General features: G+C 47.6%; 1 protein-coding gene across 5 annotated transcripts; it reads right to left on the reverse strand.

The window, feature by feature from the left end:
* On the reverse strand, nucleotides 1,942-21,987 carry PGLYRP4 (peptidoglycan recognition protein 4). 5 transcript variants are annotated; one of them, XM_005677515.3, is made up of 9 exons: nucleotides 21,486-21,987; nucleotides 20,613-20,702; nucleotides 19,587-19,694; nucleotides 18,636-18,834; nucleotides 16,863-16,981; nucleotides 15,255-15,407; nucleotides 11,571-11,769; nucleotides 5,853-5,971; nucleotides 1,942-4,355 (listed from the first exon to the last, which is right to left on the reverse strand). In XM_005677515.3, the coding sequence occupies exons 2-9, from the start codon at nucleotides 20,659-20,661 to the stop codon at nucleotides 4,177-4,179; spliced, it is 1,125 nt and encodes a 374-aa protein (XP_005677572.2). In that variant the 5' UTR covers nucleotides 20,662-20,702; nucleotides 21,486-21,987; the 3' UTR covers nucleotides 1,942-4,176. The 5 variants fall into 5 exon arrangements, with proteins under 5 accessions (XP_005677572.2, XP_017901618.1, XP_017901616.1 ...); XM_018046129.1 differs by having other exon boundaries at nucleotides 15,300-15,497; XM_018046127.1 differs by having other exon boundaries at nucleotides 15,255-15,497.

Below are 26,435 nucleotides of genomic sequence, written 5' to 3' on the forward strand. Positions count from 1 at the left end.
TGAATTTTCAGGAACACAATTCAATCTATTTTGTTGTTCAATTGCTCAGTCGTGTCTGACTCTTTGTGACCCCATGGACTGCAGCATGCCAGGCTTCCCTGTCCTTCACCATCTCCTGGAGCTTGCTCAAACTCACGTCTATTGAGTCAGTGATGCCATACAACCATCTTATCCTCTGTCATCCCCTTCTCCTCCTGCCTTCAATCTTTCCCTGCATCTGGGTCTTTTTCATTGAGTCAGTTATTCACATCAGGTGGCCAACGTATTGAAGTTTCAGCTTCAGCATCAGGCCTTCCAATGAATATTCAGGACTGATTTCCAAGATTGACTGGTTGGATCTCCTCGCAGACCAAGGGACTCTCAAGAGTCTTCTCCAATGCCACAGTTCAACAGCACCAATTCTTTGGCTTTCAGCCTTCTTTATAGTCCAGCTCTCACATCCATACAGACTACTAGAAAAACCAATCTATAGCAAAATTCAATCTATAGTAACTGGAATATGAGAAGATCCTTCTCACAATCCAGAAATTGAGAACATTTATACATTGATTTGTGAAACAAACATTGAGCTACCAGGGTGACCCAGTGCTCCTGACACCATATTAGGAACTGGGTATATGCCAGGGAGAAAAACACACCCTGTTGTCTGCCCCCATGAGGTCTACATCCTAGTGGAAAAGAGAGACACAAAGCAATCAAATGAACACAACATCTCTAATGGTGCTGTGCGGAAAAAGAGCAGGGCACTGAGCACATTTGTGAGAAAGTGATGCTGGATTGGGACTAAAAGATGAACAGATGTTTCCCAAAACTAGAGGGGAAAAGTGAGTGCATATGAGCAGACCCTGAGGTTCACAGCTCCATGACTCACAGCACAAACCACCTCCCTCCAGCCCTCTTCTTCTCGCAAGGAAGGATCTCTCCTCTTGAGGAAGGAAGGAACTTGGTGAATCCGTATGTCAGTTCCCTGGCAAGTTCTCCTCACTCCAGAGCACCTACAGATGAAACCACCATGTGCTATGTGAAAGCAAGAGGTTCGCCTTTACTCTAAACACCCTAAAGATATGTGGACATTTGATTCTTTATCTTATTATATCCACAGTGTTCTAAGTTCCTACTTGTAATGTAAGTTCCCATCCCTTCTCAACTAGCCTAGCCCAAGGTATTTCAGTATCACCATTATTTGATATGAAAGTAAAGAGAACGTATAAATTTGGCCTCACAGTAACCAAGATCTAAGCCGAGTTTCCCCAACATTTCTGCAGTGATAGAGGCACTCTGAACTGTCCATAGATCACATATGCATCTTGTATATTTCTTATTCCAGACTGGGAATCAATTATTTCTCCAAGAACCTCTGTCCTCCCATCACAAGCAACCATCAGCCAATAGTATCCTTTACAAATGTCATGTTATAAGGGTAACACTAAATGAAACACACATGGCTCAGGAACTGGCTAGTGTCTGACATTACTTTGAGGGCCTTTTCACCAACCACCAGGAAATTCACACTTGACGTGTGAATATTTGGTGAAATTTGGTGAAGTTTCTCTACCATTTGGTTACTCACTTCTGTCCTTTGTATAGGAAGAGCAGAATAGGTGCTTTTTTCCTTCCCCCTTTTTACAGGTTTTCAAATAAATGAGTGGAATCAGGTTTTCCAAAGGTGATCAGTTAGGCATTTTGTATCATTATGAACTTATGAATTTAAATTTAATGAGCTCAGACCCATAGAAACTGTTGTTGCTCTCAATGCTCAGCTTGTCCCATTGGGTAGATAGGAGACATTGGAATTCTCCCATTAGGCAGCAGTCTCCCAAGACCTTTTGACCCAAACTGAGAAAATGTTTTTTGACTTCATTGTTATCTGATATGAGAAAATGTTTCACACTTATCTTGCACATTTTCTATCCCCAGACACAAAATCAGTTGTTTCTCCAAGAACTTTTTATTTCTTTTATTGGGATATTGTAATTTCAGCTCACAATCTGGTGCTAACTTATTGCTACTGGATGGATCAAAGTTTCCAGACCCTTCACCAGACAGTGGTTAAAAATGTTAAAATGAAACACTTCATGAGTTCATAAGTACCTCGTGGGTTTATCCTTATATTTTCAATTCAAATCCAGGGCTCTGGTATATTACTTAACCTCTTCTTTTTCCACCTTGAGAATCTTACTTTCAAAAACACTGGGGGTGATAGAATTAGAATATCACATATTTACTCATTTGTTTGACCCCACATCTCACAGTAAATTTTCATGCAAAAACAATACAAAGATTAGCACCAACAGTATAATTACTAAAATAGTTTAAATTTGCAGACACTCTTCTCATTCCCTCCACATTTTTTTTCAGTTCTGTAATCTGCTACATTGTTAGCACTCACAACCATTACATACTATACTCTCACTTTGATAATCTTCATTTAGTCTTAATTTACAAATACACATACATTAATATTTATCTCTGGTCATTATGTTAATGTCTTATTTTGGTTGTTTGAGGTCATTATCTTGTAGACTCCTAAGGAAGGGCTCATGAGACTATATTCCCAGAATTCTTACATGTTGATGAGAGTATATCTGTGACCTTTGTATTTGAAACTCAATTTTATTGACTATAAAACCCTTGGATCACATTATCACATTTTCCCCTTACATTTTAAATATATTCTTCCACTTTTTTCCTAGCTGAAAATGTTGTCAAAAAGTCTGATGACATTTTTCTCTCTTATTTGTCACATTTTGGGGGTTTTATTCTGAATGCCCAGAGGAAATGTTTTATTGAAAACCCGTTAGTTTAATACACCCTGTAATTCATCTTTGTGAGTCATTCTTTTTAAATACAAAGCAAAGTAAAAGCAAATTTTCAAAACTTTTTTTTCAGGAAGGTTTTCTAGAATTACAGTTTTTGTATTTGTCCTATTCCCTTATTTTAGTTTTCTTGTTTAGGGACTTCAGTTATACATGCCTTGTAACTTCTTTGCTTATCAACTACATTGGTTACTTTCCATCTGGTTGTTTTACTCTTGTTTTTTATTTCTTTTGGATTTTTAATTTTTTCCTTCATTCGATCTTCTTTTTCTTCTAAGGTGTTATCTGTTATGTGCATTTACTTTTTATCTTCCTTCTTTTACCTGGTCATTTCTGAAATGGTTATTATATTTCTTACTCTCTCATGAGTTCTATTACCCAATTTCTCATATTTTACACTTCTAGTTAATTTTTCTTTCCTACCTTACATGATTTCCTTGATACTTTTAGCTGGATCTGAAATGCTAGTTTATAATTTGTTATCTGTGAGCATCCCTTATGCGGGGAGGTGCTGGGTGGCCTGTGTGGACACAGCCTGGGCCTGGGTCTGGAGTAATGCATGGTCCTGTCCTCACAGGGGTGTGGGAGGATGTGGACACAGGACCCCAGAGACAAGCAACCAGAGCCAGTTCTGAGCCTCGGACTGGAAAAGAATGGAACAGAGAGAATGCTGGCAGGATGGGGGACTGCCCAAGGTCCAGCAAATCCTGCCCAAAGAGGGTATGTCCAGCAAATTGGAAAGGGGAGCAGGGACTTGGCCCACTCCCCTTTATTCATCCATTTCTCCAATAAATATCTGTCTCATCTCCTGAATTCTAGACACTGCTGAAGAACTGAAGACACAGACATGAATGAAAGTGGACAACCTCACAACCCAGTGGAGAGAATGTCTATAAACAATTACTGCCTTGAAATAAGGGCTGCTTCCAAATTAGGGCAAGGCAGTGTGTGAGCAGAGAGGAGGGGCTGGGACACTGACCTGGGTCACATGTGAGGCTGGGGGCTGCCAGGCAGACGGCAGGGGAAGGCACACCAGGAGAGGGGTGTGCGTCAGGGGACAAGAAAGCTCACCTGGCTGAAGACATGGGTGGTGGGGAGAGGAAGGTGAGAAGAGAGGAAGACTGGGCCCAGACTCAGAGGGCTGGGAACATCCAACTGCAGGGTTTAAGAGATTCTGGGAGATGCTGGCAGGAAATGATCACACTAACCTGAGACAGGAGGCACAGGATGGGGTTGCCAAGGAGGGGATACAGGTGTTGAATCAGAATGGAGAGGAAGGGGAGGACCAGCAGGTGGGGCTGGGGAAGGGGAAGGGGATGGGGTTGGGGATGGGAATGGTCTTGGGAGAAAAAGGGGCTCCCTAGTGTCTGAAATGAGGCCAAGTCTTAATGACGTTGTACAAAGCCCGCCCAGGAGACAGAACGTTGGTCACGTCACTGTGCCCCACCAACAGGTAGTCGGAGACCAGGTGCCCCTTGATCACGGAACACTGGATCAGGTTCTTGGCTGCCTCCAGCGCTGCGGCATTGGGCGGGGAACCTGCAAACCACAGCAGACTCATCAGTTATAGGATTCCCGCGTTTGTTCCAGGGCAGGACACACTCCTAGATCCCCCTAACCCACCTTTACCACCAAACTGGTACATTCCACCTTGCAGACAGGTAGAAAACCAAGTCTTTAGATTGCTCAGCACCAAAGTTCTTCCTGAATCAGAAGAGCAGAGCCTGAGATACAATATACAATCATTCTGGGGCTGTACAAAGCCTTTAGCCTGGTTGTTCTACAGGCGACAATCTAACCCCCTAGATCAACCTAGATAGCATATTCAAAAGCAGAGACATTACTTTGCCGACTAAGGTCCGTCTAGTCAAGGCTCTGGTTTTTCCTGTGGTCATGTATGGATGTGAGAGTTGGACTGTGAAGAAGGCTGAGCGCCAAAGAATTGATGCTTTTGAACTGTGGTGTTGGAGAAGACTCTTGAGAGTCCCTTGGACTGCAAGGAGATCCAACCAGTCCATTCTGAAGGAGATCAGCCCTGGGATTTCTTTGGAAGGAATGATGCTAAAGCTGAAGCTCCAGTACTTTGGACACCTCATGTGAAGAGTTGACTCATTGGAAAAGACTCTGATGCTGGGAGGGATTTGGGGGCAGGAGGAGAAGGGGACGACCGAGGATGAGATGGCTGGATGGCATCACGGACTCGATGGACATGGGTCTGAGTGCACTCTGGGAGTTGGTGATGGACAGGGAGGCCTGGCGTGCTGCGATTCATGGGGTCGCAAAGAGTCGGACAAGACTGAGCAACTGAACTGAACTGAGAAACATTTTGGGTTGTGACAGTGAAGGGAAGGATGTTGTAGGTATCTAGTAGTTAGATGCCAGGGATGTTGCTAAATACCCTACAGTGAACAGGGCAGCCCCAGTGAATTATCTGACCTGAAATGTTGATAATGTTATGGTTTAACAGCCCTGCATTAGCCATAGAGTGTTTTCTTCACCTTCATAGGCCCAGCATCATCCCCAGGCATATTCCCCTGGCTCACTCCTTCCCCTATCCAAGGCCCGATCTAGTACTAGCCCCCAGCGACATAGCCTTCTCTTCCCAGAGATTCCACAAAAGGCCCCTGAGCTTAAACAAACTCTGATCAAACCTCTGAGCAATAGCAATTCTCAGCGTGCACTCTGGATGCAGAGACAGGGCTCATCTGTGCATTTGGCAAATAAGGCAAGTGTCCACACGTGGATGTCATGGTAAAAACTTACCAGAAACATACACAAAGATCTTCTTTCCTTGTCTAATGTGTCTCGGATATCAGAAGAGAGAGGCATTTGTTTGGGTGTGAAATATGTAAATTTGGGGTGGAATTCTGTCTCAAAGGCCACCTCTCACACTGAACTTAGTTCAACATCAGATCTGAAGTGGGGCAAACCCAGCACTGCTGCTGCTGCTGCTGCTAAGTCACTTCAGCAGACGCTGTCAGATGCTTTCCCTCAAATACCACACAATGACCACTACTGCCCAAAGCATCCACTTACCAGAGAAGGTGCCCATAAAGGCGAGGCCCAGGGCAATGTCATTGTAGCTGGGGGTGTGGGAGCCTTGGACACTCCAGCCTACTCCTTCATAGATGATGCCATCCTGGCCCACAAGGAAGCTAGAGGACAGCCAGGGGAGATGGAGAAGGGCGTGAAAGAGAGGCACTCTGAGGCTGTTCCATTCACTCAGTCATTCTTGTCTACTCATCAGACATTGATTAGCTTATCAAGTCCTAAACACTGTGTAACAAAGAGTCCCTGCCAGTGTCATGCTGGTCAGCCAGCTCTCATGGGCAAGGGACATGGTCCTCAGCCCTGACCTGCAGCTTTCGTTGCTCTCCCACCATGGCTGATCTCAGCCTACCAATGATTTGACAAAATTCCCAACAACAATCCTCTCTCATGAGCCCATGGGCCTCAGCACAGCACCACTGTTGCAGGTAGCTCACAGTCTAGGAACAGTGACAGTATTTTCAACCCCTGCAGCCCTACCTCACCAGTGGAACTGCTGCGCACAGATGACCTACACCTCCCCACGACTAAGGACACACGAAGAACACGTTCCCAACCTTGCCTTCCCTGGCCTCTCTGTTCGGGAGGCCCTGCCAATCCCTGCCTCTTCAAACACTCTTAGTTTCCGTCGCACTGCACTCTCCCAGTTGCTTCTTCTCTGGCTGCTCCTCATCACCTCATCTTCCTGTGTCCTTCCCTGCACCTGGAGGGTTCCTCGGGATGTGGCCCTAACTCCCCTCTTCTCACTTGACACTTTGTCCCAGGACTAACCCATCTACTTCCCTGGCTTCAGCTGCCACCCAGAAAGACCATGAACCCACACCTGGACCCACCTATTCCCCTTGCTGGGCTCCTGATCTTGGTGAGAAATCCCACCATTCCCTCCTCCTCCTGCTGCTGCTGCTGCTGCTGCTGCTGCTGCTTAAGTCACTTCAGTCGTGTCCGACTCTGTGTGACCCCACAGACAGCAGACCACCAGGCTCCCCCGTCCCTGGGATTCTCCAGGCAATAACACTGGAGTGGGTTGCCATTTCCTTCTCCAATGCATGAAAGTGAAAAGTGAAAGGGAAGTCGCTCAGTCGTGTCCAACTTTTAGCAACCCCACGGACTGCAGCCCACCAGGCTCCTCCATCCATGGGATTTTCCAGGCAAGAGTACTGGAGTGGGGTGCCATCGCCTTCTCCTCCCTCCTCCTACTGGGAATAATTCTGCATACCAGGGCCCAGAAAAACACATCCTGATAGGTAATAGATGTTGGAGGAAAAGTTTCCTCCTATCTTGAAAACGATGTTACTACCAGGGATTGGAGAGAGGAGAGGCAGTCAGCCCAGGAGTACATCAAGCAGCAGTGGTAAATCCATCTAAGGCAGGGTCCCTGCACATAGCTGTCCTGGGCTTGGGGACAAGTAGGGACTAAAACAGAGAAGGCAATGGCACCCCACTCCAGTACTCTTGCCTGGAAAATCCCATGGACGGGGGAGCCTGGTGGGCTGCAGTCCATGGGGTCGCTGAGGGTCGGACACGACTGAGCGACTTCACTTTCACTTTTCACTTTCATGCATTGGAGAAGGCAATGGCAACCCACTCCAGTGTTCTTGCCTGGAGAATCCCAGGGTCGGGGGAGCCTGGTGGGCTACAGTCCATGGGGTCGCACAGAGTCGGACATAACTGAGGCGACTCAGCAGCAGCAGCAGCAGCAGGGACTAAACTCCAGCTCCACTGGGGCTCCTGTGACTCCTGTGCACACATACGCTGTCTGGGTCAGTAGAGACCCACCCTAAGACGTAAGACTCCATGCCGCCGTTTCTGATAGGACGTTGTTGTTGCTGTTGCTGTTGTTCAGAGGCTAAGTCCAAGATATTAAATAGGAGAAGACTCTTGAGGGTCCCTTGGACTGCAAGGAGATCCAACCAGTCCATTCTGAAGGAGATCAGCCCTGGGATTTCTTTGGAAGGACTGATGCTAAAGCTAAAGCTCCAGTACTTTGGCCACCTCATGCAAAGAGTTGACTCATTGGAAAAGACTCTGATGCTGGGAGGGATTGGGGGCAGGAGGAGAAGGGGACGACAAGAGGATGAGATGGCTGGATGGCATCACGGACTCGATGGATGTGAGTCTGAGTGAACTCCGGGAGTTGGTGATGGACAGGGAGGCCTGGCGTGCTGCGATTCATGGGGTCGCAAAGAGTCAGACACGACTGAGCGACTGAACTGAACTGAACCCCAAACATCTTATCTTCAGTCTCTGAAAGCATCCTTCAAAAAGTCTCCACTCTTCTGTTAGGTCAGTGTCTCCTCTATAAAAGGATTACAGACTTTGCCATTAGAGAGATCCAAAGGTACTATCTGGACAGGAGAACACTTCCCTGACTTTGCCTTCCCTGACCTCTCTGTTTCAGAAAAAAAGAAAGTGGAGTTGCTCAGTTGTGTCCAACTCTTTGCGACCCCATGGACTGTAGCCTACCATGCTACTCTATCCATGGGATTTTCCAGGCAATAGTACTGGAGTGGGCTGCCATTTCGTTCTCCAGGGATCTTCCCAACCCAGGGATCGAACCTGGGTCTCACGCATTGTAGACAGACGCTTTACCATCTGAGCCACCAGGGAAGCAGAGGCCCTGCCAATTCCCACCTCTTCAAACACTCTTAGCTTCCATTGCACCACACTCTCCCAGTTGCTTCTTCTCTGGCTGCTCCCCGTCACCTCATCTACTTGTGTAAGGAAAGATGTCCTCCCAAGGAGGCTGATACTTTCCAGATGCCAAGGAGAGTCTAACATGAGGGAGACAAACTTCAGGTTGGGGCTGAACTGAGAGACAGAGCCTAAGCCGAGGAGTGGGAGGTGATTCTGTGAAAAAGGCATAATCTTTAGATGCTCCTTTCTACAGGTTTTACAATCTTCCCTGCATCTGATGTCCTATAGTACCTTTTCAGCACAGCCTTGGTCTCCATCGTGTCAATATCTGACCTTTCGAAAGGACACACATTCACACTACTGTTCATAAAGGAGATAACCAACAAGGACCTCCTGTCTAGCACAGGAAGCTCTACTTACTATTGTGTGGGCGTAGCAAACACCCTCTCCAACAGCACAAGAGACGACTCTACACATGGACAGCATCAGATGGCCGACACCAAAGTCAGATTGATTATATTCTTTGTAGCCAAAGACAGAAAAGCTCTACACAGTCAGCAAAAACACCACCAGGAGCTGACTGTGGCTCAGACTACGAACTCTTATTGCCAAATTCAGACTTAAATTGAAGAAAGGAGGGAAAACCACTAGACCATTTAGGTATGACCTAAATCAAATCCCTAGGATTATACAATGGAAGTGACAAATAGATTCAAGGGATTAGATTTGCTAGATAGAGTGCCTGAAGAACTATGGATGGAGATTTGTGACGCTGTACAGGAGGTGGTGATCAAGACCATCCCCAAAAGAAAGAAATACAAAAAAGGCAAAATGGTTGTCTGAAGAGGCCTTAAAAATAGCTGAGAAAAGAAGAGAAGCTAAAGGCAACGGAGAAAAGGAAAAATATACTCATCCAAATGCAGAGTTCCAAAGAATAGCAAGGAGAGATAAGAAAGCCTTCCTCAGTGATCAATGCAAAGAAATAGAGGAAAACAATAGGATGGGAAAGACTAAAGATGTCTTCAAGAAAATTAGAGATAACAAGGGAACAATTCATGCAAAGATGGGCATAAGAAGGGACAGAAATCATATGGACCTAACAGAAGCAGAAGCAGAAGATATTAAGAAGAGGTGGCAAGAATGCAGAGAAGAAATGTACGAAAAATAAAAAGATCTTCGTTACCCAAATAACCACGATGGTGTGATCACTCACATAGAGCCAGACATCCTGGAGTCAGAAGTCAAGTGGGCCTTAGCAAGCATCAGGACGAACAAAGCCAGTGGAGGTGATGGGATTCCAGTTGAGCTATTTCAAATCTTAAAAGATGATGCTGTTAAAGTGCTGCAGTAAATATGTCAGCAAAGCTGAAAAACTCAGCAGTGGCCACAGGACTGGAAAAGGTCAGTTTTCATTCCAATCCCAAAGAAAGGCAAAGCCAAAGAATGCTCAAACTATCACACAATTGCACACATCTCATACATTAGCAAAGTAATGTTCAAAATTCCCCAAGCGAGGCTTCAACAGTATGTGAACTGAGAACTTCCAGATGTTCAAGCTGGATTTAAAAAAATCAGAGGAACCAGAGATCAAATTGCCAACATCTGTTGGATCACAGAAAAAGCAAGAGAGTTCCAGAAAAATATCTATTTCTGCTTCATTGAGTATGCTAAAGCTTTTGACTGTGTGGGTTACAACAAACTGGAGAATTCTTAGAGATGGGAATACCAGACCACTTTGCCTGCCTCCTGAGAAATCTGTATGCAGGTCAAGAAGCAACAGTTAGAACCGGACATGAAAAAATTGACTGGTTCCAAATTGAGAAAGGAGTATATCAAGGCTGTATATTGTCACCTGTTTATCTAACTTAAATGCAGAGTACATCATGAAAAATGCCAGGCTGGATGAAGCACAAGCTAAAAGCAAGATTACTGGGAGAAATATCAATAACCTCAGATATGCAGATAACACTACCATTTTGGCAGAAAGGAAAGAGGAACTAAAGAGCCTCTTGCTGAAAGTGAAAGAGGAGAGTGAAAAAGTTGGCTTAAAATTCATCTTTAAAAAACTAAGATCATGGCATCTGATCCCATCACTTCATGGGAAATAGATGGGGGAACAATGCAAACAGTGTCAGACTTTATTTTGGGGGCCTCCTAAATCACTGCAGATGGTGACTGCAGCCATGAAATTAAAAGACACTTGCTCCTTGGAAGAAAAGCTATGACCAATTTAGACAGCATATTAGAAAGCAGAGACATTGCTTTGCCAACAAAGGTCCATATCATCAAAGCTATGGTTTTCCCAGTAGTCACGTATATTTGGGTTGGACCATAAAGAAAGCTGAGCACTGAAGAATTGATGCTTTTGAATTGTGGTGTTGGATAAGATTCTTGAGAGTCCCTTGGACTGCAAGGAGATCCAACCAGTCAATCCTAACAGAAATCAGTCCTGAATATTCATTGGCAGGACTATGCTAAAGCTGAAGCTCCAATCCTTTGGCCACCCAGTGTGAAGAACTGACTCATTTGAAAAGAACCTAAAGTTGGGAAAGACTGAAGGCAGGATGAGAAGGGGATGACAGAGGATGAGATGGTTGGATGACATCACGGACTCGATGAACATGAGTTTGAGCAAGCTCTGGGAGTTGGTAATGGACAGGGAAGCCTGGCGTGCTGCAGTCCATGGAGTCTCAAAGTGCCAGACACAACTGAGTGACTGAACTGAACTGAACTGAATAACCTATTAGGGAAAAGAATCTGAAAAAGAATATATATGTATGTATAAAACTGAATCACTTTGCACCTGAAACTAACAAAACATTATAAACAGCTATACTTCAATTAAAATAATAAAGACACACATTTTGAGAATGTGCTCAAGAGAGATGACCACCCCTTAGCTACATCCTAAATAAGGCCTACCCAGGGCTTGGTGAGGAATCCGTGAGTGAGAAGGACCACCTCTCCTATGCTGGGCTCTCAGTAAATATTAGGTCCTCTTCCCACTCCTTTCACAGGATCAGTATCCACCCCCATGGGAAGAGAAGCCTTCACAGCCTCAGGCACACTTACTTGTACCCAATATCACACGAGTCCAATCTATCCATGAAGGAGGACTGGATATCTTGGACCAGCACGCGACATTCATCAGACCTGTTGCAGGTTCGCCCCGCGGTGTGGATAATGATGACATACTGAGCCGGCTGGTTCATCTCGGGGCAGTGGGCCTCCCTGGCATCCCAAGCAGACCTCTGGACAATAAGTGGGCAAACTGTAGTGGGGCAAAAAATGGATGTGAGGATTCATTGTGCCCGCTCTGGTCACCCACCTCGCTACTGAACATCTCGCCCACCCTCTCGGCATCCTGCCCTGACCATGACTATGGACCTGGAGAGCCCAGCAGTTCCTGGTGGCCTATCTGGGAACAGAAATTGCATTCAAGATGCAGGAGCTAAGAATCACCAGCTACAACCCCAAAAATCAGAACCCAAAGGACAATGGGAATGTTGATCTTGAGGGGACATGGATGCTTTATCCCAAGTCCAAAGTGTATTTATTTATCTGAACAACTGTCGTGTGTGTGTGTGTTGTGTGTGTGTGTGTGTGTGTGTGTGTGTGTGTACGTATGCGTAACAGGGTCTTTTTGGAGAAATCAGTTGAATTTTCATCTGAAAACATGTCTTTAAGAATCACTTGTAGTCCACAAAACTCTGTCAGCATAAGCAATTATTAATACTGACAGATGACACCATCCAAAGGCAGAGATCAAATTCACTCCAAGGTCTAATACAAAAGTCCAATTTTCTTTAAAATTCTATTAAGTCCAAGAAAAGATGAATAGTGCCTATTAACTACACTGTTTGTTTAGGCCACACCATGTGGCTTGTGGGATCTAAGTTCCCTAACGAGGGATCAAACCGGGACCCCCAGCAGTGAAAGCACAGAGCCCTGACCACTGGACCACCAGGAAACTCCCTTCTAACTGTCCCAGTTTTGATGTTGCTGCTTGTTAAACTCAAAATCTGCATTTAATCTTCCTTGAATTATGTTGAACTCTTCCTTTAAGTCAGTACAAGTAATGCCTTAAGCTCTTGGTCTGTTAATGCAGCTCTACTGATAATTTCTGTATTCAGAAAGGCGTGCATTTTTGTGTTTGTGTACCCTACCCCTCGCCAGGCTTTTTTCCCTTCATAGCACTTTTCACCATTTCACCAGGTAACACACCAACTATTTTACTTGTTTGTGTTCTTATTGTGTTTCACCATCTTGACTGAAACTTCATGAGGGCACTGCTGTTGTGTGTTTGCTCTCTTGATACATCCTCAGCAACACGCAGGTGCTCAGTAAATAACTGACGTAGGAATGAGTGAACACAAGCTAGACTATGCCGAGTGCCATGCCTCTATCATTCTAGGAATCGGAGGGACAAGTAGGTGACCTGGAGGGCCCCCCTCAAGGTTTGCAAGCCCTAATGTTTCAGAGAGTTGGGTGACCAGTTGCCCATCAGAGGACTCCAGTGAAAAAGACAGCCTCTTCAATAAGTGGTACTGGGAAAAATGGACAGCTACGTGAAAAAGAATGAAATTAGAACACTTCTTAACATCATACACAAAAATAAACTTTAAATGGATTAAAGGCTTAAATGTAAGGCCAGAAACTATAAAGCTCTTAGAGGAAAACATAGACAGTACACTCTTTGACATAAATTGCAGCAAGATTCTCTCTGACCCATCTCCTAAATTAAGGGAAATAAAAACAAAAATAAACAAGTGGAAACTAATAAAACTTAAAAGCTTTTGCACAACAAAGGAAACTATAGACAACATGAAAAGATAAACCGCAGAATGGGAGAAAATATTTGCAAACGAAGCAACTGACAAAGGGTTCAGTTCAGTTCAGTTCAGTCGCTCAGTCATGTCTGACTCTTTGTGACCCCATGGATTTCAGCACGCCAGGCCTCCCTGTCCATCACCAACTCCCAGAGTTTACTCAAACTCATGTCCATTGAGTCGGTGATGCCATCCAATCATCTCATCCTCTGTTGCCCCTTTCTCCTTACGCCTTCAATCTTTCCCAGCATCAGGGTCTTTTCAAATGAGTCAGCTCTTCACATCAGGTGGCCAAAGTATTGGAGTTTCAGCTTCAACACCAGTCCTTCCAATGAATATTCAGGACTGACTTCCTTTAGGATGGACTGGTTGGATATCCTTGCAGTCCAAGGGACTCTCAAGAGTCTTCTCCAACACCACAGTTCAAACGCATCAATTCTTCTGCACTCAGCTTTCTTTATAGTCCAACTCTCACATCCATACATGACTATTAGAAAAACCATAGCCTTGACTAGATGGACCTTTGTTGGCAAAGTAATGTCTCTGCTTTTTAATATGCTGTCTATGTTTGTCATAGCCTTTCTTCCAAGGAGCAAGCGTCTTTTAATTTCATGGCTGCACTCACCATCTGCAGTGATTTTGGAGCCCCCTCAAAAAAGTCTGCCACTATTTACACTGTTTCCCCAGACAAAGAGTTAACCTCCAAAATACATAAGCAGTTCATACAGCTCAATATCAGAAAAACAAGCAACCCAATTAAAAAAATGGCAGACATTTCTTCAAAGAAGACATACAGATGAATAATAAACACATGAAAAGATGCTCAACAACACTCATTATGAGAAAAATCCAAATCAAAACTATTGTAACATATCACTCATACCAGTTGGAATAGCCATCATCAAAAAAAATCTACAAACAGTAAATGCTGGAGCAGGGATGGAGAAAAGGGAACCCTCCTGCACTGTTGATGGAAAGGTAAATAGATACAGCCATTATGGAAAACAAATGGAATAGTATGGCGATTCCTTAAAAATCCAGGAATAAATCTACCATATGACCCAGAAATCCCACTACTGGGCATATACCCCAAGAAAACCACAATTATAAAAGATACAAGTACCCCAATGTTCACTGAAGCAATATTTACAATAGCCAAGACATGGAAGCAACCTAGATGTCCATCAACAGATGAGTTTGCATTAAAAAAAAAAAAAAACTTGTGGTACATTTATACAATGGAATATTATTCAGCCATAACAAAGAATGAATCTGAGTCAGTAGTAGTGAGATGGATAAACCTAGAGCTTCTTATACAGAGTGAAGTAAGTTAGAAAGAGAAAAATAGGTGTCATATAGTAACATATACATATGGAATCTAGAAGCATGGTACTGATGAACCTCGTAGAGAACAGACTTGTACACACAGCAGAGGAAGATGAGAGTGGGACAAATTGAGAAAGTGGCATTGACATATATACACTATCATCAGTAAAACAGACAGTGGGAAGTTGCTAAAGGACTCAGAGAGCCCAGCCCAGCACATTGTGATGACCTAGAGGGCTGGGGTGGGGGGGGGGGGAGGATATATATAATTATGACTGATTCACATTATGGCAGAAACCAACCCAAAATTGTAAAGCAATTTTCCACCAATTAAAAAATACTTTTAAAAAAAAGAACAACTCCAGTGAGAGCCTGACTGAAAAAGTCACATCCAGTGGCATTTGGAAGTGAATGGGAGTGAATCTTGAGGGAGGTCCAGTAAGACTCAAGGTCTTAGGGACTTCCCTGGGGGTTCAGTGATTAACACTCCATACTTCCAAGGTAGGCAACCTGAGTTTGATCCCTGGTCAGGGAACTAAGATCTCATATGCCTTGCAGCACTGCCAAAAAAAAATTTTTCTTTTAAGACTTAAAGTCTTACCTTCCTTGAGACTTGCATTCTGCTGAGAGGACAGGCAGCTCTCACCTTTCACAAGGAGTGGCTGGACATACAGGGGTGACAGGTGGCCCTTGCGGACAGCAGAGGAGATCAAACCTTCCATGGCTGCCAGGGCGGCAGGGCTAGGGCTGTGGCCTGGAAGAGAGTGATCCTTAGGAAGCCTCGATCTGGCCTGAGTTGCAGAGTTCTGTGGGGAGACAAGATGTCCTGCCAGCTCCTGCATAGCTGTTGAAGGGGGAGGAAGGGGAACAGGCTCATCCTGAGTGCTGGACAGCTTGGAATTCAAGGGTCTGCCTGGACAGAGCTTTGGTGACTGGAAAGACCTTTCCCAAAGACCCACCGAGACTTCATTCATCTGTCTCCCTGGGGAAGAGCTGGATGGCAGCCCCATGCTCACTAAAGCCCCCTGGCTGCGTTAGGGTTTCCCATCACTAGGGCCCTTCCAGGCATGTGCCAGCCTCTCTGTCTGCAGTGGCTGCTGTAATCCTCACATCAAGCCTGAGAGGCAGATGCTATGATGAACCCCACTATTCACAAAGAGGAACTTGAGGTCGCCAAGAAGTTCTGAGCTCAAGAGCCCACAGCTCACAAGGTAACACCCAGGGGCAAAGAGTGGTACAGAAATCAACCGAGTTGAACATCAAGACTCCTCTGGCAAACAGGAAGCTGCCCTGGAGCAGAAATGGAAGGGATGAGCTTGTGTTCTGATTCCTCTCCTTACAGCTATGTCACCTGGGTCACTTACCTCTCTGAAACTTGGGCTGTACCTACTGTAATAGTAGTCGTGAAACTTACCTGGGCCATCTCAAAAGATATTGGGAGGGCGCCATAGGAAACTAGATGTGCAGAGGCTTTGCTAGTTGTTGTTATTTAGTCACAAAATCATGTCCGACTCTCTTGAGACCCCATGGACTGTAGCCTGCCAGGCTCCTCTGTCCATGGGATTTCCCAGGCAAGAGTACTGGAATGGGCTGCCATTCCCTTCTCCAGGAGATATTCCCAACCCAGGAACCAAACCCTCATCTCCTGCACTGCAGGTGAGTTCTTTATCACTGAGTCACCAGGTAAGCCCACTTATTAACTGTAAACGTTCAGAGAATCAATGGATGTATGTTGGGATGCAGGCGGGCGGGGTGGCAATAAGACTAGAGGACAGTGGAGGGGACTTGGGGTTTGGAGCCCCAACATGGCTTTTAAAAATTGCACAGAAAATCTCAGAGAGAGAGAGAGAGATGGAAGGAGGAAGTGGCTGGCCAGAAGCCAGGCCTGATACTACAGAAGCATCTGAGCTAGAGAGGTGTTCTAGTCTTTGATGCAAGAATGAGAGTTGGAGCCCAGACTCTCCCAAGACCAGAGCGGGAGCAGAACTAGGGTGCAGGAGGAAGGATGGAGAGCCTCCCCTGAGGGGTGGGCCAGGAGGCAAGGAGGCTGGGAGGAAGCCAGAGCAGGGGGAGGAAGACCGTTCCCCAAAGGCAGGGGAGAGGATTCCAGGAGAGGAAGCGTCATCACCAGTGTGCGGGGGGTGGAGAGACAGTGTGAGACAAAGAACTAGCTAGCTCTACGGAGAAGGACAGCTGGGGTGACCATTACCTCTGCTGCTGCCAAAGAAGGCGAGGCCCAGGGAGATATTGTTGTAGCCCTGGGTGTGCACACCTTGGACATTCCAGCCAACACCTTCGTACACCCTGCCGTCGTCCCCAACCAGGAAGCTGTGGAGAGGGAAATCCAGGCTTGGTGGCTGGCCCCAGGCACATCCCTGAAGAGGAACCCCAACCCAGCCTCCTAAGGGAGAAGGGCCAAACCAAGTTCACTAGAGGGAATTTGCACGGATTCATCCGAGACAATCGGAGAAGGCAATGGCACCCTACTCCAGTACTGGAAAATCCCATGGGCGGAGGAGCCTGGTAGGCTGCAGGCCATGGGGTCGCTAAGAGTCAGGCACGACTGAGCGACTTCACTTTCACTTTTCACTTTCATGCATTGGAGAAGGACATGGCAACCCACTCCAGTGTTCTTGCCTGGAGAATGCCAGGGACGGGGGAGCCTGGCGGGCTGCCATCCATGGGGTCGCACAGAGTCGAACACGACTGAAGCGACTTAGCAGCAGCAGCAGCAGCATCCGAGACAATGGATACACAAAGTGACTTACACTCATCCTTAGAAGGACTACTCCCGCGTTCCTCACCCCGCCCCCAGTTCAGATGCTGGGTTTTGTATAGATCATCCTGCACACTTGAAAGGGAAGGGGTCCTGGAGCTGCCACCCAGAGGCTCCCCCAGACCCAACCAAACAATTTAAGATTCTTCTCGGCCTCTACGTTTCCTCAAAATGGCTCTCCTCCTCCTTCCAAAATGCTGTGTGTCTGTGATCTCCACACAGGCTGTTGGTGTGATTTCTCTCTGCTAGGGTAACCTCTTACATAGACTTCCCAGGAGGCAGCACCTCAAACAAGGATGTGGATGCAGGCAGTTTATTTGGGAAGAGACCTCGGAAGCCAGACTGAAGGGGCCAGAGGAGTGAGCCAGGAAGAAACACCACGCGAGAAGAATTGGTTTGGCTTCCCCACGGACACCTGGGGCTCAGCACCGCACTCCTTGACATGTGACCTTCCAAGGAGAGAAGTACTTAAAATTGTCCCTTCAGAAGGCTGGAGACTAAGAAGTTAGCCACAAAGCCTGGCCTCCAGGGGGTTCACCGTCAGGGGCTTGGATGAAAGCCTGAAGCAGAAAAGCAGAGAGCTGCAGGTGCTCTTGAGGTGGGAAGCCGTTCCCACACACAGGAATCGTCCACGATGAGCTGACATCAGAGGGGGGCTGAGGTACTTGGTCCTGGGCACTGGGAGGGCCTGCTAGAGTGACCATCGGGGGAAGAGGTAGATGCCTCCCTCACTGAGGTGAAAGCCCAGACAGCGCTGTAGTGGAAGGATCAGAGGGCAAAGGGGCAATCCCGAGCCAGCCTGGGCCACATGACTTAGCAGCATTGTGACCTTGGTCCCCCAGCCTGTAACATGGAGATGGCGACACCCACCCAGCCAACCTCACACTCTGTCAGGGGGCAAACGCACCCATGCACCCACATACGGGGAAGCCATTCCTAGCCTGCAATGTGCTGTGTGAACCATTAGCAGGTGAACAGAAAGTAGAGTCATCACTTAAATTTCCTTCCTCCCTTTTAAGAGAGCTCAAAGTCAAGAACCTCACAGAAAATTTCAAAGGCTTTGGAATTTTATAGGATATTTTTTCATTGCATTCATTATTAACCAGGTACAACCACAACCCAGAAAATGAAGGAAATAGAGAAGAGAGGGGTGAGGGAGGCACCCTTAGGAGCGCTGGGTCACACGCCCCCAGCCCAGCCTCTTACTTGTAGGCTACGTCACACCAGCCGTTGCGCACGTGATGGCCCTGCAGCTCCCGCAGCCTCTGACTGCACAAGGTCTGGTTGTGACATTCCAGCCCAGGGACGTGGTGTGTGACAAGGAAGTCCACCGGCAGGGCCAGCTGGGCACAGCAGCCAATGGCATCTGCCCCCCACTGCTCGCGAGAGACCATGGTGGAGACACCTGCAGGGGAGCCGTGCGGGTGTCACTTGGCACACCCTGCTCCACTGTTGCCACCTTGGGCCCTGGGCCACACACACCAGCTGAGGCCAGTTCTGCCCCGTGGTAGCTGCAGAAGAGCTGCAGGAGGAGGCCTTCTGTGGGCAGGCGGGCACAGCCTCCTCTCCTTGCCTCCACGTTTCTACTTCACTACTCACTCCAATGCAGGACTGCGCCTGCCCAGACCAGCCTAGGTGCTTGGCCCCCACAACTGGATGACCTTCTCTGGTTGAGGGTCCCTCCCTCCTCTGCTCCAGGAAGCCTTTCATGTCACCATTTGCCCCAGGGAGAGCCCCCAGGGACCCTCTCCGTTCCACCCCAGCGCTACTGCCCTCTGTGTGCTCCAAGCTCACTGACAGTTTCTTCTGGGACTCTGCTTCCTTCGCCCTGCTCCCAGCGCTCCCGCAGGGGGGCATTTCCTCCTCAACCTGGGGGGCCCTCCAGGCAGGGCCAGTGACTCCCCTTCAGTCTGAGGACTCCTGAGGGCAAAGTCTCCAACCTCAGGCTTGGGGGCCTGAATTCACAGACTGCACCTCCCCTTCCTGGGTTTCTGGTCCCTCCCAGCAGCACTCCCACTTCCCCTTCCCCCGCTTCCCTGCCTGCCAAGGCCTAAGACAACCCATGCAGGTGTTCCTGTGTCTCAGCCCCAACCACCCCATCCCACCATTAACTGCCTGGTCCCAAGAGAAACCCAGCTGGTCCTCAAACCTCCTCACCACTGAGACCCCGTTTGTCTTTTTCAATGAGCTGTGAGATGTTGCCAAGCAGGTCCTGAAGTCCCTTGGACAGGTGTTTATCTTGCGTTTTATCCCAGGAGGAATCACCTGTAAAGGAACATTCCATTTCGCATCAGCCCTCAGAGAGCCCCAGTACCAGTCCTTTCTGTGGCAGTGGCTCAGGCTCCTCTCCACAACCCTCTGCCTCCCCAGATCTCTGAGTGCTTTCAGGAAGCCCCTCTGGGGCCAGAGGACCACCTCCAGCAGTACCATGAGGCATGGTTTTCTCCAACACCAGCTCCAGGTAAACTCCTAGGAAGTTAGTTAAACAGACAAGGGCAAGGGGTCGGAAATATTGTCCTTTTCTCATGTGCCACATACAATTGGCAAAATCAACAATGACAAAAACCACTGGAAATGCATCCAGGCTCTTCAAAACCACAAAGTCTTTCCTTGTATGCATTTTGCCTAATGGAAGCAATGGACCGACTGTACACAGAAGGGACTGGAATTCCCTGCACAAATCAAGTCAGTTCCTCTGGGATTGATTTTGGGGGCATTTGCTATGCCCATGCTCCTGTGGGCGGGACTCTGGGGATTTCAACAGACTCCCACCCTGAAGGAGCTTTCTCTTACTGACAACCAATAAACCCCAGTCATAGGGTGACATAATATTGCAGATAGAATCATTGCCCCATTGCTCAAGTGCTAAGTCCTTCCAGTTCATTTTCCCATTCTATTCTCACAATAAATATAGATCATAACTTTATCTCAGGCTTCAAGTGGGAAAATTAAGCTTTCAAGAGGTGACTAACTTATTTAAAATCATTGCTGGAGGCAGGGCAAGGATTTGCACCCAGGTCTGCGGACTCCAAGTTCTGTGCTGTAAATGCAAAGCTGTCCTCCTGCTCCTGCTCTGGCTTCCTACCAGCCTCCTAAGGGAGACCAGGCATTCAAAGATTTCTTGTTACGAGACTGTAGGATGATCCTTCTTAATTACTCTCTAAGCCAATGAAGAAAACTCACCCCAGGCCCCGAGACCCAGAGTAGAGAAGACAAGAAGCCACCACAGCATCTTCACGTGATTCCAGGACACGGACAGGAGAGACCTCGGCTCTACGGAAGACAATGATGTTTACCCCAACTGCGCTCACCCCTCAAACGGAGCACCCTCCCCACTGCATGGCCCCATCTGCCCTCCTGAAGGCTAGCACGTGGATAAGCTTCTCTGGGTCCCCAGCACACGTCAGGTGCTCATTGGATGGGGAAACACCCCCACCCTGTTTCCCTGGGCAACCAGATCTCATTGAGTGCCTACCATGTGTGAGGCCTGAGTAGACACTCACATACGCTTTATTTAATCCTCGCACCAAGCCTGCAATCTAGGGTTGCTAACCCTCACTCTTATAGAAGAGGGCTGTGAGGTCCAGGGGTGAAAGTGAAAGTGAAGGTCGCTTAGTCATGTCCTACCCTTTGCGACCCCACGGACTGTAGCCCACCAGGCTCCTCTGTCCCTGGGATTCTTCAGGCCAGAATACTGGAGTGAGTAGCCGTTCCCTTCTCCAGGAGATCTTCCCAACCCAGGAATCGAATCTAACCAAGGCCTCCTGCATTGCAAGCGGATTCTTTACCAGTTGAGCTATCAGGGACCGGGGGTAGGAGGATGGAAAAATACAAACTCACTTCGAGAGGTCTAATGTGGAGAATTTCTTCCCAGCTGGGTACAGACTGTGATTGGGAAGAGGATGGGATGTAAGAGTTGAAGAGGGGGAGGGTCCTATTTCCAGAGCAGAGCAAAAACCCTGATCTTTACACTCCATCTGGTGGAGTCCAGTCCTTCTGATAAGAGAGGGCTTTTCAAGAAGAAACACAGCTAAACACACATACACTCAGAAATACCTGTGGGTCCCTTGCTGTCCCAGCTCCGCAGGTCAAGCTGCAGCCGGCTCACCCCTCATTGGCTGGCAGGGCCTCCTTTCAGGCTTGGCCTCTGGCCCTGCCCTCCTCCTCGGCCTTCACCCTCCCGGGCACTAGAGGGCACTCTCTCCCCGGGAAAGAAGACTGGGCCCTGGCTTTTCAGAGAGAAGAGAAAGGCCAGGAGCCCTAACCAAAGGGGGAGAGGAGGAGAAAAAGGAGGGCCAGGCTCTGCTCAGTCCACCGTCTACAGCACGGAGAGGGAATTAGTGAGACCAGACAGGTGCTGACAGCAGGGACCCGCCCTGTGAATAATCCCAGGTACCTCCTCCCTGGGAAAGGGTGCGGCTGCCCAAGGCTCCCAGGAAGCCTGGCGAACCCAGGGGTGCCTGTGGGACCTGAGGGTCACATCCTGACCTCTGGTAACTTTCTGCCTGTGGGGACAGGTCTGCTCCAAGAGTCTGAAGGTTCTGGATGGAGGTTGCTCCCCAACCCCCACTCCCACCCCTTTCCATCAGGCCCACCAGCAGCGGCAGATAAAGTAGAAAGGTACATCCCGGGAGGTGAGGCGCACACATGTCCTTATCGCTAGAACTGATCCCCACTCTGTGGCCAAGGGGCCCATTCACCCACCACCACCCCCACCTCTGCATCAGACTGTCCCCCACCCAAGAAGCCTCCCGCAAGCCAAGACACTCCAGCCCCTCAGCCGCTCTCAGCTCAAAGCCACAGTTATCACCTCACATGTTCTGCGTCTACTCACAGTCTGAGGCTCTGGTCTTGGGAGCCCTGAGTCTTCGTGGAGGAAACTTCAGGAGACACCTTGTGTGCGTGCAATAGGACATGTGTCTCCATGGGGACCTGCAGGGGCTCCCGCCTCTCCATGGCTGGAGCAGCCTCCTGAGAGCACTGAATGGACCCTTTTGAGGGAACACCTCAAATCTGGACAGGTTGTCCTGAGTGAAGCTATGGAGTCACCCTGAGGCCTGGGGTCCCCAGAAAACCTCCCTCGAAGGGGCCCCTTGAATACCTTAGTTCCATCTACTGTTCTCCCTTGTGGACCCACAAAGGTCCAGGGCTGTGGGAAGAAGGGCCCTGGGGTGGTGGGCAGCAGAGTGGGGCGCTCCTGATCTCATCTTGGGCCACGGGTGCAAGTGGAAGCAGCCCCAGAGATACATGAGGGGAGAGAGACCTGCAGCCGGGGGACTCACACTGCAGGGCCTGGGGCTTTCCTGAACCTGTGGACTGTCTCCCAGGCCTCCACCTCCCAGGCCTGACCCACAGTGAAGCTCTCAGAGAGGAGGCCTGTGGCCCCCAGAGCATCAAGTTAGGGAGAGGAGAATGGTTCCATTCTGCAGACGGGTTTGGGAGGTGGGAACCCTGAGGAGAGACTGGGTGGGTGGTGGCTGCCTGAGAGAGGAGGGCGAGCAGGTGAGCCCAGGTCCATCCTGAGACCAGCAAATTCTTGGAGACTAACAGGCTGAGGGGCTCCCTAAGAGAAAAACCCTGTTCTGGACAGAGGGTGTCAGGAGGGGGAAGAGAGACCTGAGCAGGCAGTTCTCTCTAGTTCTCTGCGCTCAGGACCAAAATCCTAACTGGCCTGCTAAGTTGAACAGCCCCACCCTGGCCATCTCACCCTCCTTGGCCAGAGCAGCTACCTTGCTGAGGGTTTTTGTCTCACTCCTCACCTGGGCCAGAAGGCCCCACATCCAGCCTGGCTTCTTCCAAGAGACCTTCTGTGGAAAAGAAGGAAGGAAAAAGAAAAACAGACAGATACACAGGCTCCTTCAAGGAACGTATTGCCTGAGACAGTGGTTCTCGAAGAATGTTCCAAGGAACCTGAGGGTTCCCAAGACCCTGCTGGGGCTCCATGAGGTCATGACTATTTCCAGTCATGATATAACACTGCAGTCCATAATAATATACCTGAGCCATCCACCACAAGAAGCCTCCCACCAACCAAGTATCCCCAGACCCTCCCCTTCCTCACCGTGCGGATATTTACACCAGTGGCCCTAAAACAAATGCAGGTCAGGCTATTTGCACATTAGCGGGCACCAGGGAGGTGGCAGCAAACCGCACCAGCGGCCATTGTATTCCTCATGCTGTATTCTTTCCAGACGAAAATGTAAAGCGATGGAAGCCATCATTTTATTAGATCTCCACCACAATCATCTCAAGGAAAAGCACTTGTGTGATTGAAGGGTAAGTCGAACTAGCCACTTTTTTCATAGAAACACCATTCTTACTTGAAAGAACAAATAACAGCTCGATTATGGATACTCATGCTACAGTATATAAGGCAGACGTCTAGCCTGGAAATGAACAGAGTTAAACCTTCACTTCAAGGAAAACCAGCAGGATATGTTAGTGCAATAAAACTGGAACTTTCGAGCAAAAATTAGAATTTGAAAAATTTGGCTCTGCTACCATGAGTTTGACAGTCTCTCGAAACGTAAAGATTTTCTTGATGAGATCAGTGGTGATATCAATAAAGGTGATTTTTACATGTGTGTATATATATATTAGATAATGAAATGTGCCAGCATTTGGAAGATGTGGATAACCCAGTAAATCAATCTTTTCCAAATGACCAGTATATTAAGTTACAGAATCATAAGAGACATATTTATATTTTGTGACAGACCAACAAATTCTAATGTAACAAAGAATTGATTAATATGGTCTGAGATTCTAGGATAACCCTTTCAAAACATCTGCTTGTTGAGTTTTGGTGAATTATCAAAGAAGAATATTCACAACAAACTTTATTGTAATTATTTATATGAGTGTAGGCTGTCATATCTGACTCTTTGCGACCCTGTGGACTACAGCCTGCCAGGCTCTTCTGTCCATGGGATTTTCCAGGCAAGACGACTGGAGTGGTTTGCCATTTCAACAACAACTTTTAAAGACTATTAATATGTTCTCCTCTTTCCAACTACTTATCTGTGTGAGGCTCGATTGTCTTCAAATCTTCAAACAAAAAACAAATATCGCATATTAACACATATATATGGAATCTAGAAAGACGGTGCTGAGGAGCCTAATTGCGGGGCAGCAAGGGAGACGCAGACACAGAGAGCAGACCTATGGACGTGGGGTGGGGTGGGGAGGGAGGGGTGGGGTGGATGGAGAGAGAAACGTGGAAGCATAGACACCACCATACATAAAATAGATAGCCAGTGGGCATTTGCTGTATGACTCAGGGAACCCAAACCAGGGCTCTGTAACAACCTAGAGGCCTGGGATGGGGAGGCAGGAGGGAGGGAGGCTCGAGACAGAGGGGTCATATGTACACCTATGGCTAATTCATGTTGATATATGGCAGAAACCAGTACAATATCGTAAAGCAACTATCCTTCAATTAAAAATAAAGTTTAAAAAAGAAAAGAAAAATTAAAAAAACACATACAACACACTGATTACAGAAGTAGGAAAGTCCATTTGTCTTCATAGAAGCCATACATTAAAGAGGTGTGCAAAAAATGTAACAAATGATATCATTTTTCTCACTAGGCTTTTTTCGAAAATATATTATTTCTTACTTTAAAAATGTGTTAGATAATGGGTGTACTGATACTATTTTAAGTGAATTAGTAAGTATTTTAAATTGTATAATATTGTATATAATAGTAGATGTAACCCATATAATCAAAACCTATTAGATACTCAATAATTTGTCAAGTGTGAAACGACCTTGAAAACCGCAAGGTTAAGAATCAGCGCCCAGGGAATGCAGCAGACTGTGCTGACACAGGTAGGCCAAAAGGGGGCAGCACGAACTCTGATCATCCCAGGCTACCGTCCACCCGCGGAGTCTCCCTCGTCTCCGTACCTCCTTCACCCCTCCCCACTTCCTTACTTTCCTTCTCTGCGTTTTCCCGAGCTGCACAACTTCTTAATTACAGGAAATGATCATCTTCTCAGCGTAGTTTCTAGCAAAGCCGTCAGTCACATATTGCTCTGCAGCCGTTTATCAGATGCCTCTCCGATGACGTTAATCACCCGGGGATGAGTAAGAGGAGTTAATAAGCTAGTGAGGGAGAGGGACCCCAAGGCCAGCCATTAGAACGCCAACGTGCTGATAACGTGACAGCCTTTTGTTTCCTGTTTCAGGGGGACTCCCGCGAGGCAGAGGAAGTCAACAGGGACACACAGATATTCATCAGGAATTTCTGGAAGGCTCTGGAACTTCAGCGACACGCTGAGAACAAAAACCAGGTTCCGCAAGAGATAGGAGAGGAGAAGGACTGGAAAAATGGGAGCCGGGGGACAGAAAATGGGAAAGAAAATTCCCCAGAAATCACAGAGATTATGAGTGAAGACAGCAAGAGGGAGTCAGGGGCAAGGATTGAGACTTGGGAACCCTGCCGAGTGGGGAGAGACACTGACCCCTCTTGGCCGTGGCCTCAGGGGACCAAGCTCACTGATAGGTCTCGAGCTGCAGAGCGTCTGCCTCCTCACTTGTTTGCGAGTGTTTTTAACACAGCTGAGGAAGCCATGCCCACTGTCCAGAACCAGGAAAACTATCCCAATTCATGCCCACTCAGGCAGCTCTGAATGTCTCTCTAGGAGACCCCACTTCCCACCACCCTTTCCTTCCAACCTCTGGCCTCGGTTGGCAGTGAGGAGGCTGGGTGGGATCTGGGCACTTATTGACCAAGCCAGAAATAGCCTGCCCAGGTCACAGCCTCTACAAGTCAGCCTCGGCCTCACCCAGGCCTGGGTTAGCCTGGGACCATAAGGTCTGCCAACCAAGGCCTTTTTTTTTCTTTTTCTTTTGGCTGCACAGGCTCTGAGTTATAAGATCTTCGATCTTCACTGGGGCATGTAGTGTCTTTTAGCTGTGGCATGAGAACTCTTAGCTGTGGCATGTGGGCTCTAGTTCCCTGACTAGGGATCAAACCCAGGCCCCCGGAATTGGGAGCATGG

This window comes from Capra hircus, chromosome 3 (assembly GCF_001704415.2).
Source record: "Capra hircus breed San Clemente chromosome 3, ASM170441v1, whole genome shotgun sequence".
NCBI lineage: Eukaryota > Metazoa > Chordata > Mammalia > Artiodactyla > Bovidae > Capra > Capra hircus.

What these genes read in the sequence shown, in the direction of transcription:
- PGLYRP4 (XM_018046127.1), bottom strand. Translation starts at nt 20,661, where the DNA reads ATGCTGTGGTGGCTTCTTGTCTTCTCTACTCTGGGTCTCGGGGCCTGG. An exon ending in AGACAAACGGGGTCTCAGTG is followed by an intron (nt 18,835 to 19,586) that starts GTGAGGAGGTTT and finishes GCTCCCCTGCAG; the next exon opens with GTGTCTCCACCATGGTCTCT. An exon ending in TCGTGTGATATTGGGTACAA is followed by an intron (nt 5,972 to 11,570) that starts GTAAGTGTGCCT and finishes GCTGTCCTCTAG; the next exon opens with CTTCCTTGTGGGCCAGGATG.